Genomic DNA, 14,538 nt, shown 5'->3' with positions numbered 1-14,538 from the left:
TGGGAAGGCATTCCTTTGGCAAACTGCTGAAAGGTGGGGAAGATGTCCTCCTCTCCTGGGATTGCACGTCCCTGTGCTTTGTTTCCTGTCAAGAGAACTCTTCAAAAGACTGTACAAATCAGTCTCTGTGCTGGCCACTTGTGCTGCAGAGCTGTCTGCCTGGTTGTGGTCGTTGTTACCCAGCTGTCCACAAAGGGCTCAGAGCTCCAGGTGCTGGGGCTGCGTTTTGTATCTCCTGGAAGCTGGGATCTCTGCTTTAAAGTCAGCATCTTGCATTTTGTTTCCCTCAGGGAGAGTGGTGAACCCCACTGAAAATCCCCTGGTGAAATACACGTTCCTGAAATATCTTGGCAGCGGGTGAGTCCAACAGCAGTTACTCCTGCACAGCCATGAGCCAGGTGTTTTTGGGGTGGAATGTCTATCCAGCGTGAAGTCAGGCCAGCTGCAAAGATGTTCACACACTGGGGATAGATGGTCCCATCTCTCAATGCTGCTCAGAATTTGTGAGTGGGCTCAGAAGGCATTGTCAGAGATGCCTGATGCCTTGCTACCGAGGTCTTGCCTACATCAAGGAACAGGACCTGGAAGGTCTCCTTGTCTCTCAAGTGTGGGACAGCTCTGTGTTAATTTCTTTAGCATTTTTTGTATGTCTCAAAATCATACTGGCACACTAATGAAAAGAGAAGAAACTTGCTTGCCTGAAAGAGCAACCTACGCCCTATCAAAGCTGTGAGATAACAGTTCCCAGGAACACTTCTTTCCCCTGGTTTGAAGAAGAAAACACTCTGTGGTCAGGATAGGAACCACACCATTTAGAAAGTGAAACCCAAGAGGAAAGACTAAACTCCCTTTAGAAGTTGAACCCCAGTGCTTCAGGAACAGGCCCAGTGCCCATGCACTTGAGAGGAAAATGCATCATCTGCCTTCTGGCAGAGCCCTCCTGCATCCCGCAGGTTTTGACACTTCCAGCAGAGATCTCCTGTGTGGGCTGGCTTTCACTGCAAGATCTAAATGGCTTCTCCTTTCTCTGCTTCTGTTTTGTTTCTAGGACGTTTGGAGATGTTTATAGTGCACTCGACACTGCCACAGGAGGAGAGGTAAATGTCAACAGCCCCTGCAGACTCTGCTGCACTCGAGGGCTTTCCCCTCTGGTGTGAGCTGTGGCTGAAGCTTTGGGCAGAGCTGTGCTGAAAAGGCACAAGAAGCACAGACTGGTGCCAGCCCACAAAACACATTTGGGACTTTGTCCTCCTCAGCTGCCGGAAGGAAGGCACGGAGGGCAGTGGTTCCTTTCAGAGAAGGACGCGCTCACTCGCTCTCCATCGCTAAAACAAAGGTGGTGCCTGCGAGCACCTCACTGCTCTTTGGGGCTACAGCTTCAGAGGCCTGAATTTTCATTTCTGGCTGTCAGCAAATGCATCTGAAAGTTACTGGTAGTTCCTTAGCCACCTGCAGTGCTGCACTTGGGAACTGCACATAGGGAGAGACCTGCAAGGCGTCCCTGAAAGCCCTAAGCCCTGCCCATAGCCCACGATGTATCCACAGAGTATCAAGGCATGGATTCCTTCTTCTGAGTCCCAAACAAAGCAGCAGAGAGTGCGGTCAGAGGTTTGTGGGTGATAACTGAGACACCGCTGTTACCAAGTGGTCAAGGCAAAATGTCAGTGGCCCCACGTGTCCTGTAACTGGCTCCCAAGGGAGCAGAGAAATGGGCTGTTGGAACATCAGTTCCTGATTACTGCAGTGCCTAATCACAAGGCAGTTTGGCACAGCTCATCTGCGTCATTGCAAAATCACTCACTCCATGTGCCTTGTGGTCTCGTGCCACCAACCTCCCAAGCTACTGATTTTCAATGTCATTTTAGGTGGCAATAAAAAAAATAAATCTTCAAGGAGTGAGGAGGAAGGAGCTAACCTTTAATGAAATCATGATCATGAAGAGGTATAGGAGTCCCAATGTTGTGAATTATTTAGACAGGTGAGAGGTCATGGTCTTATCCCATGGATGTGTGTTTACATATTGCAGACAGGAGAGGTTAAAAACCCACTTTGATAAGTGGCAGAAAGTAGAGCTGTTAATTTTTATTTATTCATATTTCTCTACTCATCTCCAATGGATGAGAAGAGTGCATCTTGTCTGCATGAGTCTTCCCTGGCACACCTAGTTTGATAATTACTCCAAAATTATTCAATACCTGGATCAGCTGTATCTTCCTAACTCAGTAGCCTCAAAGTTCACTGCCTCCACATGTATTTGAAATTGATTTTTTAAAGTTTCTTAAGTGCAGATGAACCATCCTAAAGTGGATTTCCCTTGGATTGTTGTCCCTCCCTGCCATTGCTATGCATGCCAGGAAGACTAGGTGCTTATTTCCAGAAACACTATGCCTGACATGTTTTTTATTTGGGCTGTTTCTAAACTGCACTTTTCATTTGCTGCCCATCTAAGACATCTCCTTTTTCACAGCTGTGCCTTTCTCTTTGAGACTGCACGGATTGCAAACAATGCACAGCCAAGAGGGAATATCTATTCCTTTGATTCTGTCCTTGTCACAAAGGCATCTGGAAATAAGAAACCTGGAAGCAAAAAATCAACATAGCCATGCATGTTCATCTCTACCCCCTGTTTCCTTCTTTCAGCTACCTTCTGGGCGAGGAACTCTTGCTGGTTATAGAGTACATGGATGGAGGTGTCCTGACCGATATCATCAGCCAGACCTGCCTGTCTGAAGATGAGACAGCAGCCATCAGTCGGGAGGTCAGCAATCCCAGCTGTGTTTCCAAGGGCTTGGGCAGCATTGTCTGGGAAACAGGGGCTCAGAACAGGAGAGGTTTCATGTGCCAAGCCTGTTTCTGTGTTGCTGCTATTCTATGGGCAAGTAAAAGCATCTCAAGTGAAAGGCCTGCCAGTGCCCCTGCACTCCCTGTACTCAGTGCCAGTACTCTTATCTCCTGCTGTTGTATTCTCGCTCTGTCTCTTGTATTTGTATTTGCTGTTCCCCACCTTGCCTCTCTAAATGTTTGCCTGGAGTCTGTCTTCACTGCATTCCTTGCCTGTAAAAGCAAAGGGGCTGGTGGCAGGATTTGAAACAAACAGCAAAGAAAAAAGAGAGACTCGTTTCTCTCAGTCCTCAGCTAAAAAGGATAGGAGTGCAGCCAGAATGCTCTTTGCTTCTGAGCACATGCACTGCAGCAGGAGTCATCCTGGCTGGTTGGCAGGGGACAGCCTACAACAGCAGGTGCTGTTGCTCTTTCAAAAGCTGACGTGCCTTTCCTCAGAAAGGTCCTGCTCTGCAGGTGTTGGAGCAGCAAGCTCTTCCTCTCAGTGGCCATTACTGTTCTGCCATTACTCCCCATTCCCCTGGAGAGGGAATCTTTTGGAGCTGTTTCCTTTCTTGTGTGATGAAATCACATCACTCATTTTTGCCCTCCTCTTTCTGTTTTCTCCCTCAGTGCCTGCAAGGACTGGATTTTCTTCATTCAAACGATGTGATCCATCGAGATGTGAAGAGTGACAACATCCTTCTCAGAACTGACGGTTCTGTCAAGCTGGGTCAGTATATTCTTGGTCAGGTGCAGCATTCCAGGGATGTGGGTGTGGGGCTGCTTGGAGTGACTGCCAGCTCCCCAAAAATGGTGCTGGTGGCAGTGCAGGGACCCCTGCTGCAAGCTGAGGGCACAGTTGCAACGTGCACAGAGGTAGAAGGAGCCACAAGCAGTCAAGAGTGGCCTTGCTCTGTGTGTGTCCCTTCCAGAGGGAGGGAGTTACAAGTCTAAAGTTTCCAAAGAACAAAAGCCACTGCTGGAGGCAGTGTAAAAAATGGGGGGATTTTTAAAGTCATCAATGCCAGGAGATTCAACAGCACATTTTCAAACTTCTACTGGGGAATTCTTTTGCTTGCTTTCCTAATTGCACAGAATTCAGATAAAACCACTATTTTGTTTTCTCCTCAGCTGATTTTGGCCTCGCTACTCAGCTCACCCCTGAGCAGAGCAGACGGTGCTCGCTAACCGGGACTCCTTGGTGGATGGCGCCTGAAGTGGTGACAGGTCAACCATATGGCCCCAAAGTGGACATATGGTCTTTTGGAATTGTGGGAATTGAAATGATAGAACAAGAACCTCCTTACTTGAGCGAAAGTTCTGGCACGGTAAGGAGCAAATACTCACTGATCCCACTGTCTTTCTCACCTGTCCCATGTCCTGTATGCCATTGGACAAAATCCCATTGCCATCTGCTGGAACTACTTCCACCAAGGTCCCCTCCTACAAATGTCCCTGCAACACATCAGCATCTGCTGTAGTTTTGGTTGCATCAGTGGGGGAAATCAAGCCTTACCACATGCAAACAAACTCCAAACAAACAAAGTGTTCTCAGGCAACACTTTCCTTTGGGTTAGTGGTTCCAGTTCTTTTGTCTGTGTAGATGGCCTTAATAACAGGAAAAAAGCATCTTAAAAGTGTTGTTATCTTTCCAGAAATGAAGGAAGGAAACCCAAACCCAACAAAGTTTCTAAACCCGTGGTCTTTAGAGAGGAACCTAACCCTGTGTGCAGTTTCTTCTCACTGGGAAACATGGGCATGAGGGTGTAATGCACAGAGTCTCTTCTGCTTCTTGTGCAGTGCTGCTGAAACACTCAGAGACCCTGTTTCTCTCCTAGCCCAAGCAACATTCTGCACGTCACCAAGCCAGAGTCTGGTGATGCGGAGAGCCTGCCAAAACCTCCCTGTGATTCCTGGCACTTTCTGGGATGGGCCTACCATTTATGCATTGTCTTGAGTAGCCAAATGACTGGAGGGTGGGCATGGGGATGGAACCTCTCCTTCTTCTGACCTAGACAATTTTTCTTTTGCTGCAAAAATGGGAAGCTGAAATTTTCAGACTGCTGAGAGACAGAGCTGCAGGTGGCTCCTGTGTGCCCAAGCAGGCATTTTCATCCCAATACATTTGTGCAGGCATCTTAATGTGTCTGTGTTGAAGAGGAGATGGTAAATGTTTGTTTCCCTACCTGGGTATTAACTGAAGGATTTCCTTTCTTTTCTTCCAATTCCCATTGTTTTCAAGAATAGCACAAAAAGCTTGATGAGTTTTTCTTCTAGGGCACGTGCGCTTAAAGGACCAGTAAGCACTGCAGAGATGCCTTTCATGTTCTAACCCTTGAAATTAGTTAGTATAGCAAAGTCCCTCTTCCAAAAACCATCTCAAGCTGGCATGAATCCTCAGAGATGCAAATGTCCTTTTGCTGACGTAGTTCCCACTAACTAGGTCAGGCAATGAAATCAGCTGCCAAGGCAAGATCTGCGGGATGGTGGAAAAGCTGTGGCTGCATTGGGGTTTGGGTTTTTGGTTGGTAAAGGAAAGTCATCTCTGGGTCTGTGCCAGGGCAGAAAGTGCCACTGAAGAACAGAGGTTAAACACAGGGATCTGGGAGAGCCTTAGAGATGTGAAAGCAGGAGGTGGAGCCTGGTGTTTCCTTTTTCTCCAGGCTACACACCTGATAGCCACAGTAGGGACTCCACAGCTGCAGCAGCCCAAGCTCCTCTCAGCTTTGCTGCGTGACTTCCTGAGCTGCTGCCTGCAGAGAGACGAGGAGCGGCGCTGGTCTGCCAAGGAGCTCCTGCAGGTAAAATGGGAAGGGGCTGCAGGTGAAACAGGCTCTGAGGGATGGGCTCCTCTTCCACTCAAGTCCAAGGCATCAGATGAGCCCCCTTCCTCCTCACCTCCACTCTTGCTGCTCTTCAAATGAAAACAGTGAGGAATCCTAGACTGGGCTGCTCTGGCAGGGCCCTGTAAATGTCCTCTGGTGCAAGTGTCCTGCAATGAGCAGGGACATCTTAAAACAGATCAGGTTGCTCGGAGCCCTTTGCCACCAAAGCTGGAATGGTTGCAGGGATGGGGCTCCTACAAGCTCTTGGGGCAAGCTGTGCCAGGGTTGCACCATGCTCCGAGTAAACAAGTTCTTCCTTAGACCTACTCTGATTAGATGCCCTTTGTGTTTAAAAATATTTGTCCATATCCTATTGTAACTGGCCCTGTTAAAAAAGATGTCCCCCACTTTCTTCAAAGCCACTCTGAAGTCTTGGAAAGTGGCAATAAAGTCTCCCTGGGGCCTGTTCTTCACAAAACTGAATAACTCCAGCTCCCTCTGCATTTCCTGTGAGGAGAGGTGCTCTGTCCTCTGACTATTTCTGTTGCCCTCTTTTATGATTTGGTGGAGTGTTCAGTTTTATCTAAAGGCAAAAGAATTGAAGTAGAGCAATGCGGGGTACAGAGACATGAAATGGTGGTGGAGGAACCCAAGGAAGCCAGTCCCAGCCTAGGGGTCAGAGATTTGGCTGTGGGCAGGAGGGGCTGTGGGGGGCTCACTGTGAGCCTCTGAGGGGCCCTGGTTTGTGCCCCCCAGCCCACCCTTAGAGGTTTCTGCCACGCAAACAGGGACAGCCGGGAGGGACTTGTCCCAGCCCCATCTGCTGCCTGGCACGCTCAAGCAGACAGGAACTGTGCCAGGGTTACTGCCAGGTTGTGTGGCAGAGAGGGAACTGCAGGGCCCAGTGCCACTGGGCTGGCCCTGCTGGGAAGGAAGGAGCCATCCAGCACACGAGGGGCAGGGCATGGAAAGGCAGACACTGCTTTCTGTCCCTGTGGGAATTAGCACAGTGCCCATCTTTCAAAGGCAGGGGCCTGTGTGAGTCATTGGAGTTTCCTGAAAGGAAGAAAACCCAGGGACAGAAAGCACCATTTCTAGAGCACTGGCAGGGCAAAAATCCCAGCATGATGAAGACATCACAATAAAAGATGAGTGGGATTCTGGGCCAGGTTTGCCTGTGATGGCAAGGTCTTGCACACTGGGGATGACTGGGGAGCAGATGGTCCCATTGCTCCTCTTTCTGGGTCTTTCCAGGAACTTTATGTCTCCTGATTGAGTCTCTGAAGCAATGAGCTTGGAAAGTAATGGTTCACTGCTCTTTGTTGTATTTTTTTTTCCGGTGGACAGCATCCATTTGTAACTTCAGCCAAGCCACCATTCCTCCTGGCACAACTCATCAACTCTGTGAAGAAGACGAATAACCCTAACCCTAAACCCTAAACCTAAAACCTAACCTTAAATGCTAACCCAAACCCAAACCCTAACCCTATCCCTATCTCTAACCCTTACCCTAAACCCAACCCTAAGCCTAAGCCTAAGCCTAAGCCTAAGCCTAAACCCAAACCTAAACCTAAGCCTAAGCCTATACCTAAACCCAAACCTAAACCTAAGCCTAAGCATAAGCCTAAGTCGAAGCCTAAGCGTAACCCTAACCCTAACCCTAACCCTAGGAGACGAGAACATAGCAATCATGTCAAGATGTTATCTCTGTTACCAATTTAGAGTAGGATTGTAGAGTAGGGTTGCTAAAGAGATTTGTAGCATAGACTTATAGATTAGAGTTGTAATTAATAAAGTTTCTGAAACATCAACTCACTTGGAAGATTCTCCTCCTTCTGACCCCTTCAGAAAATTCAACATTTCCTTCTGAATTACCAATTGTTTTTTATTGGTGCTAAGTCACACATGTGGCTTCTTTTGTATGGTTTCATAAGTGAGGAGGGGACTTCATATCATTCATCCTCTCCAGACCGCACTGCCTTTGGAATATGAGCCACTGGCTGGTTATGGCACAGCTGTGGTATTTCTAGTTGAGGCAGTAAGGGCAATGGCATTTGAAGGGAAAACCAAAGGAAGAATGAGGCAGCCCAAACATCTTGTACTGATCCAGGCCTTCAGCTGTGACTGGAGAGCAATGGGGTTCCTGCCACTTGGATTTGTACCCCTAAATGCAATAATCTCTTTGGCTGGAGGAGAGCCTTGCTCAAGTGAGAAAGCAGAAAGATGAGAGAGGGTGCTCGGGAAGGTCTCCTGTGGTGCAGAGCTGTCAGCACCGGTGAGGTGAGAGCGGGCCCGGCCTTGCCCGGGCTGGAGCCCCAGCAGAGCCCCGGCAGAGGCTGGAGCAGCCTGAGCCCCGGCAGAGGCAGGCTGGGAGGAGGCCCTTGGAGCTGCAAGAGGCAGCAGCCAGGCCCTGGGTGCCTCTTGCTGGGAGTGGGCAAATCCTCCGCCCTCAGAGCCCAGGTGGCAGCTGGCTGCTGCCGAGGGGAAGCGCAGTCGTGCTGGGCACATCCTGGCCTGGAGGCATTGGCCGTCTGCAGTGTGCCCAGGAGCAGGGAAAGGCCAAGGGCAGTCGCGGGCAGCTGGGCTGGCTGAGGACTCCTCCTCTTCTGCCGGCTGCCCTGCAACTCCTGGCAAAGGCCAGCAGTGTGTGCAGCACTCTGGGCACCGGGGCAGGGAGCCGGGCTGCTCGGCAGGCTGGAGCACAGGGCAGCTCCTTCAGGCCTGGCACTTGTGCCAGGGAAGCGAGGCCAGCGTGAGGCAGGGACAGCTTGGCAGGGCACATCTGCAGGAGCCAGCGCCTCACGCAGCTCTGGGAGGAAGCGCCTGCAATCCTGCAGTTCTGCACTGAGCCTGAGCAAAGGTGTGAGATGCAGAATGTTACAGGTTCGTTGTGGTGGGGAATGAATCACCGACTAATAAGTCCAAATAAAATGAAATTTATTAATTGATAGAGCAAGTAATAATAGGCAAAGTCAGCGCCCTGGGCGCGCTGGGCGACAGGAGAGTCTCCGCTCTAACACTGCTGCACTCTTCTGATATTTTGTGGAGTTCTTCTTCTTCAGTGCTGTTTCCAGGTTGATGTGTAGTACTCTGCGTATTCTTCTTGTGATAAATAGGTATGATTCGTGCTGATAAAAATTGAAACAGTAATCAATATTGATACAGTAATTAATATTTGAGAATAATAAAATAGTTAATAGTTAAAAGTTGTAATGCCAAAGAAGAGAGGGAAAGGAGGGGCTCCACCCACCCCCCCTTCCCAGCAGATGTTCTCAAGGACCACAGGAAAGAAGCTGGAGATACAGTTGCTAAAAATGACCAAGAACCTGGTTGGGTCCAAGAAAATGCTAATTATAAAGGACTTATTGCTTTGATATGTAGATGCAGTGATACGTTAGTCTTAGCTTACATTGTACTGGCTTGGTGCGCATGTGTAACCCAAAGGTGAATTAAAGGACAACGAAGAAGACTACAGGGCCTTCATCAGTGATGACCCCCAAAGACTTGTGCGACCACCAAACCGAGTGGTGGCGCATGCGTGGTAAAGGTGGTAATGAAGGCGGAGACAGAAAAGTGACGAACCAAAAATGGGAGGAGATGGCATTGACACATGGCATATAAGGGGTGACTTTCATGTGGCAAGCTTGTACATGAAGTGGCAAGGGTCATTGAACCCTGCCCTCCGTACCCCGTGGTTGTTTTTGCTTATGCGCTATTATTTGAACCAAATTATCCCTTATTTATATATTTTCTAAACTATTCAATTAAAATTGTTGCTACCTTACATATTGTTTGGGTTTTTTTAATGAGATAATTGGGCAAACATAACATTCTTTTGTGTCTAGGTGGTCATAGTCCACCCCCCGGAGGTCTGAAGATGAAGACTGGTATTTTCCTTTGTCTGGTTCCTGGAATTTTAGGCTCAATCTGATGAGTTCCTGGAATCTTAGGTTTACTGAGCGGATAAACTGATACTGTGCTATCAATCATAGCAAACCCCCCACCCACATTCACAGTTTACTAAACAGATAGGCAAATGTTTGTGAAACCTATTGTCTTTTGGTTTCACCTTCCTTATCCTTTTAAGTCTGGAAATTTACTTAAACAAACTAGAGGTGGTGCAACAGTCTTACTGGAATAACTTTGTCAGCTTTTGATGAGCAAACTTAAAGTTTTAACCCATTACACAGAATGTTTGGCAGAAATATTCAGGCCCACCAGGCCAGCCTGCTTTGTGCTCTCTGGCACACAGCAAGCGCTGTGCAATGCAGCTCTGAGCTGCTGGGAGAGAGGCAGTCGGGGATGTGCCTGAGGTGAGCCAAGGGGTTAGCTGAAAATGCAATTAGGATAATTGCTGCAGATGAGTTGAGGGGCCAGTTAGGAATAGAATTGGGATAGTAGAAGATTGCATATTTTAGTTAAGATTTTAAAATGAAGTAAGAAGCTAAGTTAGTAATACAGCTAGCAGAAATCATGTACCTTAGTTAAAGAGTACCAACTATATTAGGATCATAAAGCTAGGAGTGACAGGGATAGAGGAAGCAATTGTGAAGAAGCAGAAACCATAGAAAGACCTTGCCTTAAGAATAATTGAACAGTCAGGAGAGGCTTGGACCATGAGCAGCAGGTCCCAAAGGTCTTGCCAGCTGACCATGGGAGAAGAGTTCACCATGAGGAAGACGGCTTTCTACCTCCCATACAACCACTCTCTCATTTCAAAATCCCACCGACCCAGTTAAATTTGTCTAAAAGACATAGTGTGTAACTTATCTGGAAGTGCAAGGACAGCATTATATGCTAGTTGTTGGCTCATCTGTAAGACTTGATCAATGCTCCTAGCCTGGGCAATGGCAGTAGCCCAGGGCCCTTTCCCAAGTAACTGTTGTGCTGTTGAACCATGCAGAGGATCACCCTGCACTCTAGGTCTTGCTGCTTCTTGAGCACACTTTTCCTCCCAGCTTTTATGAAACATCACCTGCTGATAGGGTGGCCTTATAAGTCTTTTTAGGGTATGCATATCAGCTGGAATTAATGTGTTAGATGGAGAAATATACTGCAGAAGTGACTGTGAAAATTGGGATTTTCAACTAAATTGTGAAATTGCAGCTCTCAAGTTTTCTAAAATCTTCCAATTGAAAGGTTTTCAAACTCTACTTGCAGCATTAGTTACTACAGGAATAGCTTCTACACCATTGGAGAGAAAAGTCCCTTCTACAATAGCTTCTGGAATAACTTTTTTCTACTGTAGTTTCTGAGCTGCTTCTATTTCAGGGTCACATTCCAACTCTAATTCCACATTCTTTACAGTGTGAGAGGGAGGATTTTGTTTAACCGGCTCAAATGCTGGCTCAGAGACAGAATGGAGGAGTTTTTGCATGAGAGTGGCCATATTCAGCTGATGCACAATTCAGCCTGCTTGTATTAATGGACAATGAACACCTTCACAAAGAATTAATTATGGACATATTCAGAAATGAGCTTGGTATATCCTTGAAAAAGATGCAAGAAGAAGAGTCATCAGGACTCAGCAAGTTTGTCAGCAAGCTTGGGAAGGTGAGTCATGGGTAGGCCAGACAACCCCAGCAAGATGCGTGAAAATCTAGGTGATCCAATCAGCATTCTATTTTAGTCGTGTGAACAGCTAGGATTAACCAATCATGTATTAGCTAGAGACATGTGGGCAGTAAAGATTTTTTATAAATAGAGTCTTTTTAGGAATAATAAATTTAGCTTCACTGGATCATATTGGTTATGTTGTGATGTCCCTGAACCTCCGCACCACGCACTTAAGGGTGTGTTGGTTTACCCCAGGAAATGTACACATCTGGGGAAGTGCCCTTGGAAGACAGGGGCTTGATTCCCAAGGAAACTGCTTCCCCAGGAGCCCCCAGTGAGGCAGGCGCAAGTGTCTCCATTTGACTCCCTGTGTTTCCTCCAGTCCTTGAGGCCCCTTGCACTTTGCAGAGGGGCATGCAAAGGGAAAAGGCTGTGAAGAAATATGAATTATGTTCTCTTGATGAAGAGTGTGATTTTATACACTCTCTCCTATGGTGCAGATGCTCTTCATTTCTACTGTGTTGATTATTCTTATCAATACATATTTTAATTTGCTCTGGCATTCTTCCCATATAAAAGTTTTCCTTGTGTATTTGATTTACGTCTGCAAATGTTGATACGTAACTTTAGGTACCGGAATTTAGCCCATTTCTCCTCTCACTTTAATTTCAGAAAATGTCAGAATTACAGATGTATGCACTAAAGTATCCAAGATTTCTGTGCAACAGAAAGATGAGTAAACAGTACTACAGCCCAATCTACATTACCTTTAGCAGTTACCAAAGCCAGTAGATATTTAGAAAAGTGTGCCTTCTTTCAGCAATATTACAAATAGATGGTTATATACAAATTATAATATTATAATATTGGCTTTACACAAATATTAAAATGGATTCTATATGTGTGATGTTAATTAAACTTAGAGAGCTCCCAAGGCCTTGAACATACTTGAGACTGATTTTGCAATAAACTATCTTTTAAAACTCTGTTTGGAAAGCAGAAGGTAGGAACATCAGTCATCTGTTGTGTTTGACTTTATTGTTATTTGAGATTGTAGTAAATACTGAGCATGAGCTGGGATGCAGAGTGTAATTGCTCATCTTTCCAAAGATAGATATGGATACTATTAACATGTGCCCTGTTTGTTGTTCCTAACTGCAGTAGTTTTATAGTGCATTTTTATTGTTGTAATGTCTAAATGCAGTGGGAGAATATATATTTGACTTGGGGTAGTTTGGCTTTTGTTTTTCGAATAATAAAACCACTCTCTTCAGCCTGGTGAAGAAGAAATCTGCTTCTGTCCTTGTGTACAGCTATGGGTTTGTTCACATAGCTTCTCCTTCCCTTTTCTGCCGAGGCTTTCTCACCTGCAGTTTTCAGTAGAAAAGCAACAAACCTTTGAAAGGCTAAACCTCAACATAACTGTGACCCTCAATCAGTACTTCTTTCTTCAAATTTCTAAAGATCTCTTTTTCCTGGGCACTCAGTATAGCCTTTTTCCTCAAAGTTCTTTGGCTGTCTTGAATGCTTACAGTGTAAAAGGCAATCCCTGATCTATTTTCAACTCCCTGCTCAGATGCAGACTGCTGGAAGGGAGCTAGGACTGGTACTGGAGACCTGGCAGCTTGTCCAGGAAGCAAAATTTTTGAAATAATGGTAATGTGGAGAAGCATGCAAGTCCAGGTGGTGAACTCATATATGCAAGTACTTGCAGTTTCCTGACAGGACTTTACAGTTCAAGGGTATGGTCCCTTCTTATTTCTGTCCCTTAATGCTCAATCCTTGCCACATTTCTTCAACTTCTTTTGCATTGTCATCTTCCGTGTTTTCTTCCTCTCCTCTCTGTGACTTTCTATGCAGGATGGATAACCTGTCATACACTGTCAGCTTGCTCAGTGACCGAGTAGTGATATGATGGCACACAGTAGGCAAACGTGTCATGCTTCTGTGTGCCCTCTGCAGGCAGACCTGCTTCCCAAACCTTCAGTCAGACTTGGAAAAAAGGCTTCTCGCCACTACTTTGTTGTGGTTTATGCATTGATGAAGAAACACTTCCATCTCAGCCCGCTTAAGCCACTGCAGAGCAGGAATTGTTGCTTTGGTAGCAGATGTGCTGTCAGGGTCCTTACAGCTCCACAAGATGTGCCTCTCCTAGAACAGATTTTTGCATTTTTGTACAATAAAAACTATGTTTTAAATTGCACAAGTGTAAGTCATGCACTCCTGTAGATGTGTTTTCAGACAGAGATATTTATATATATGTCTAGTGAATGGCCTCCTGGGCAGCAGGAACAAATGAGGAAGGAAACTGGGCTGATAAAACATGCTTCTGCTTCAACAAAAACCCCCCAGTCTTCCCTTTTCAGAGAAGGCTATAAACCTTTTCTTGATTGGCCTAAAGGGGATAAACAAGTTCCTCCATGTCCTGATCTTTTACTAGTCTCAAATTATTTAGAAAAGTTTTATTCTTTTTTTTTTTTTTTTTTTTTGGTGGGGGGCTGGTGGTGTTTGGGTCTGTACTTCAGACCTGTTCTCCCAGCAGTCAGGGACCTGCACAGCTGCGGTGGGTGGGACAGGGGCTCAGGTAATTACCAACAGGTGCTTGGTGATTGCTAACAGCAGTTGAGGTGAGAAGTTGGCTTGTGCCTGGCTGAGGGCTTGAGGACTGTGGTGAGAGAAGGGATAGGGAGAGGAGTGGAAAATATTAGTTACACAAGCAAATCTGAGGTGTAGGTTGGATTTAACTGGATTAGGGACTGCATTTCATGGTCTTAATCACAATTTATGAAGAACTGAACATTTAACTATGAGATAGGACTATTTAGTTGTTATTCTAGATGCTGCATTTACTAATATGTAATGTAGTTTCTTTGTATTTTGCTCAGAAGCTGTCTCAAAACCATTGAAGTCCAACTAAAGTCTTCATAAACACAAGTTAATAGCTTACATTTTGTTAAAAACAGAAGCCGAAAGGGCCAATGGCTCTTGCATTCAGTAATTCACACATTTTAAAAGTGGTTCTCTCCTCTTCCTATGGCTAGCTTCTCTCTTCAGGCTAGAAAACATTTCTGGGAGCATTTCTTTGCTGCTCCTATATCTCTATGCACTTGGAATCTGATGCTAATACTATATTTTTCTAAAATTAGAAAATTTTAAATTTCTGTAGGCCCTTTCATTTTGTAATTTGCACCTGTCACTCGGGTGGGGGGGGGGGGAAGTCTGATAAGTTTTTTTTCTTGTAGGCCTCTCAAATTGCAGCCCATTGCATTTAGCTGCAAAATCCTAGGTCATGCTAACAGGATGCCTGAAATGGACACTGGTAGAGGGTAAAAAA

General features: G+C 46.0%; 1 protein-coding gene across 1 annotated transcript; it reads left to right on the top strand.

Moving 5' to 3' along the window:
* Positions 1 to 471: 471 nt before the first annotated feature.
* Positions 472 to 6,920, top strand: LOC135441374 (serine/threonine-protein kinase PAK 1-like). The gene is made up of 8 exons (XM_064700926.1): positions 472 to 503; positions 1,049 to 1,097; positions 1,866 to 1,978; positions 2,641 to 2,758; positions 3,454 to 3,553; positions 3,955 to 4,151; positions 5,487 to 5,624; positions 6,903 to 6,920. The coding sequence occupies exons 1-8, from the start codon at positions 472 to 474 to the stop codon at positions 6,918 to 6,920; spliced, it is 765 nt and encodes a 254-aa protein (XP_064556996.1).
* Positions 6,921 to 14,538: the final 7,618 nt, after the last annotated feature.

This window comes from Zonotrichia leucophrys, unplaced genomic scaffold (assembly GCF_028769735.1).
Source record: "Zonotrichia leucophrys gambelii isolate GWCS_2022_RI unplaced genomic scaffold, RI_Zleu_2.0 Scaffold_262_71774, whole genome shotgun sequence".
Classification (NCBI taxonomy): domain Eukaryota; kingdom Metazoa; phylum Chordata; class Aves; order Passeriformes; family Passerellidae; genus Zonotrichia; species Zonotrichia leucophrys.
Note: the sequence above shows the minus strand (reverse complement) of the source record. Positions and strands in the feature narration are given on the sequence as shown.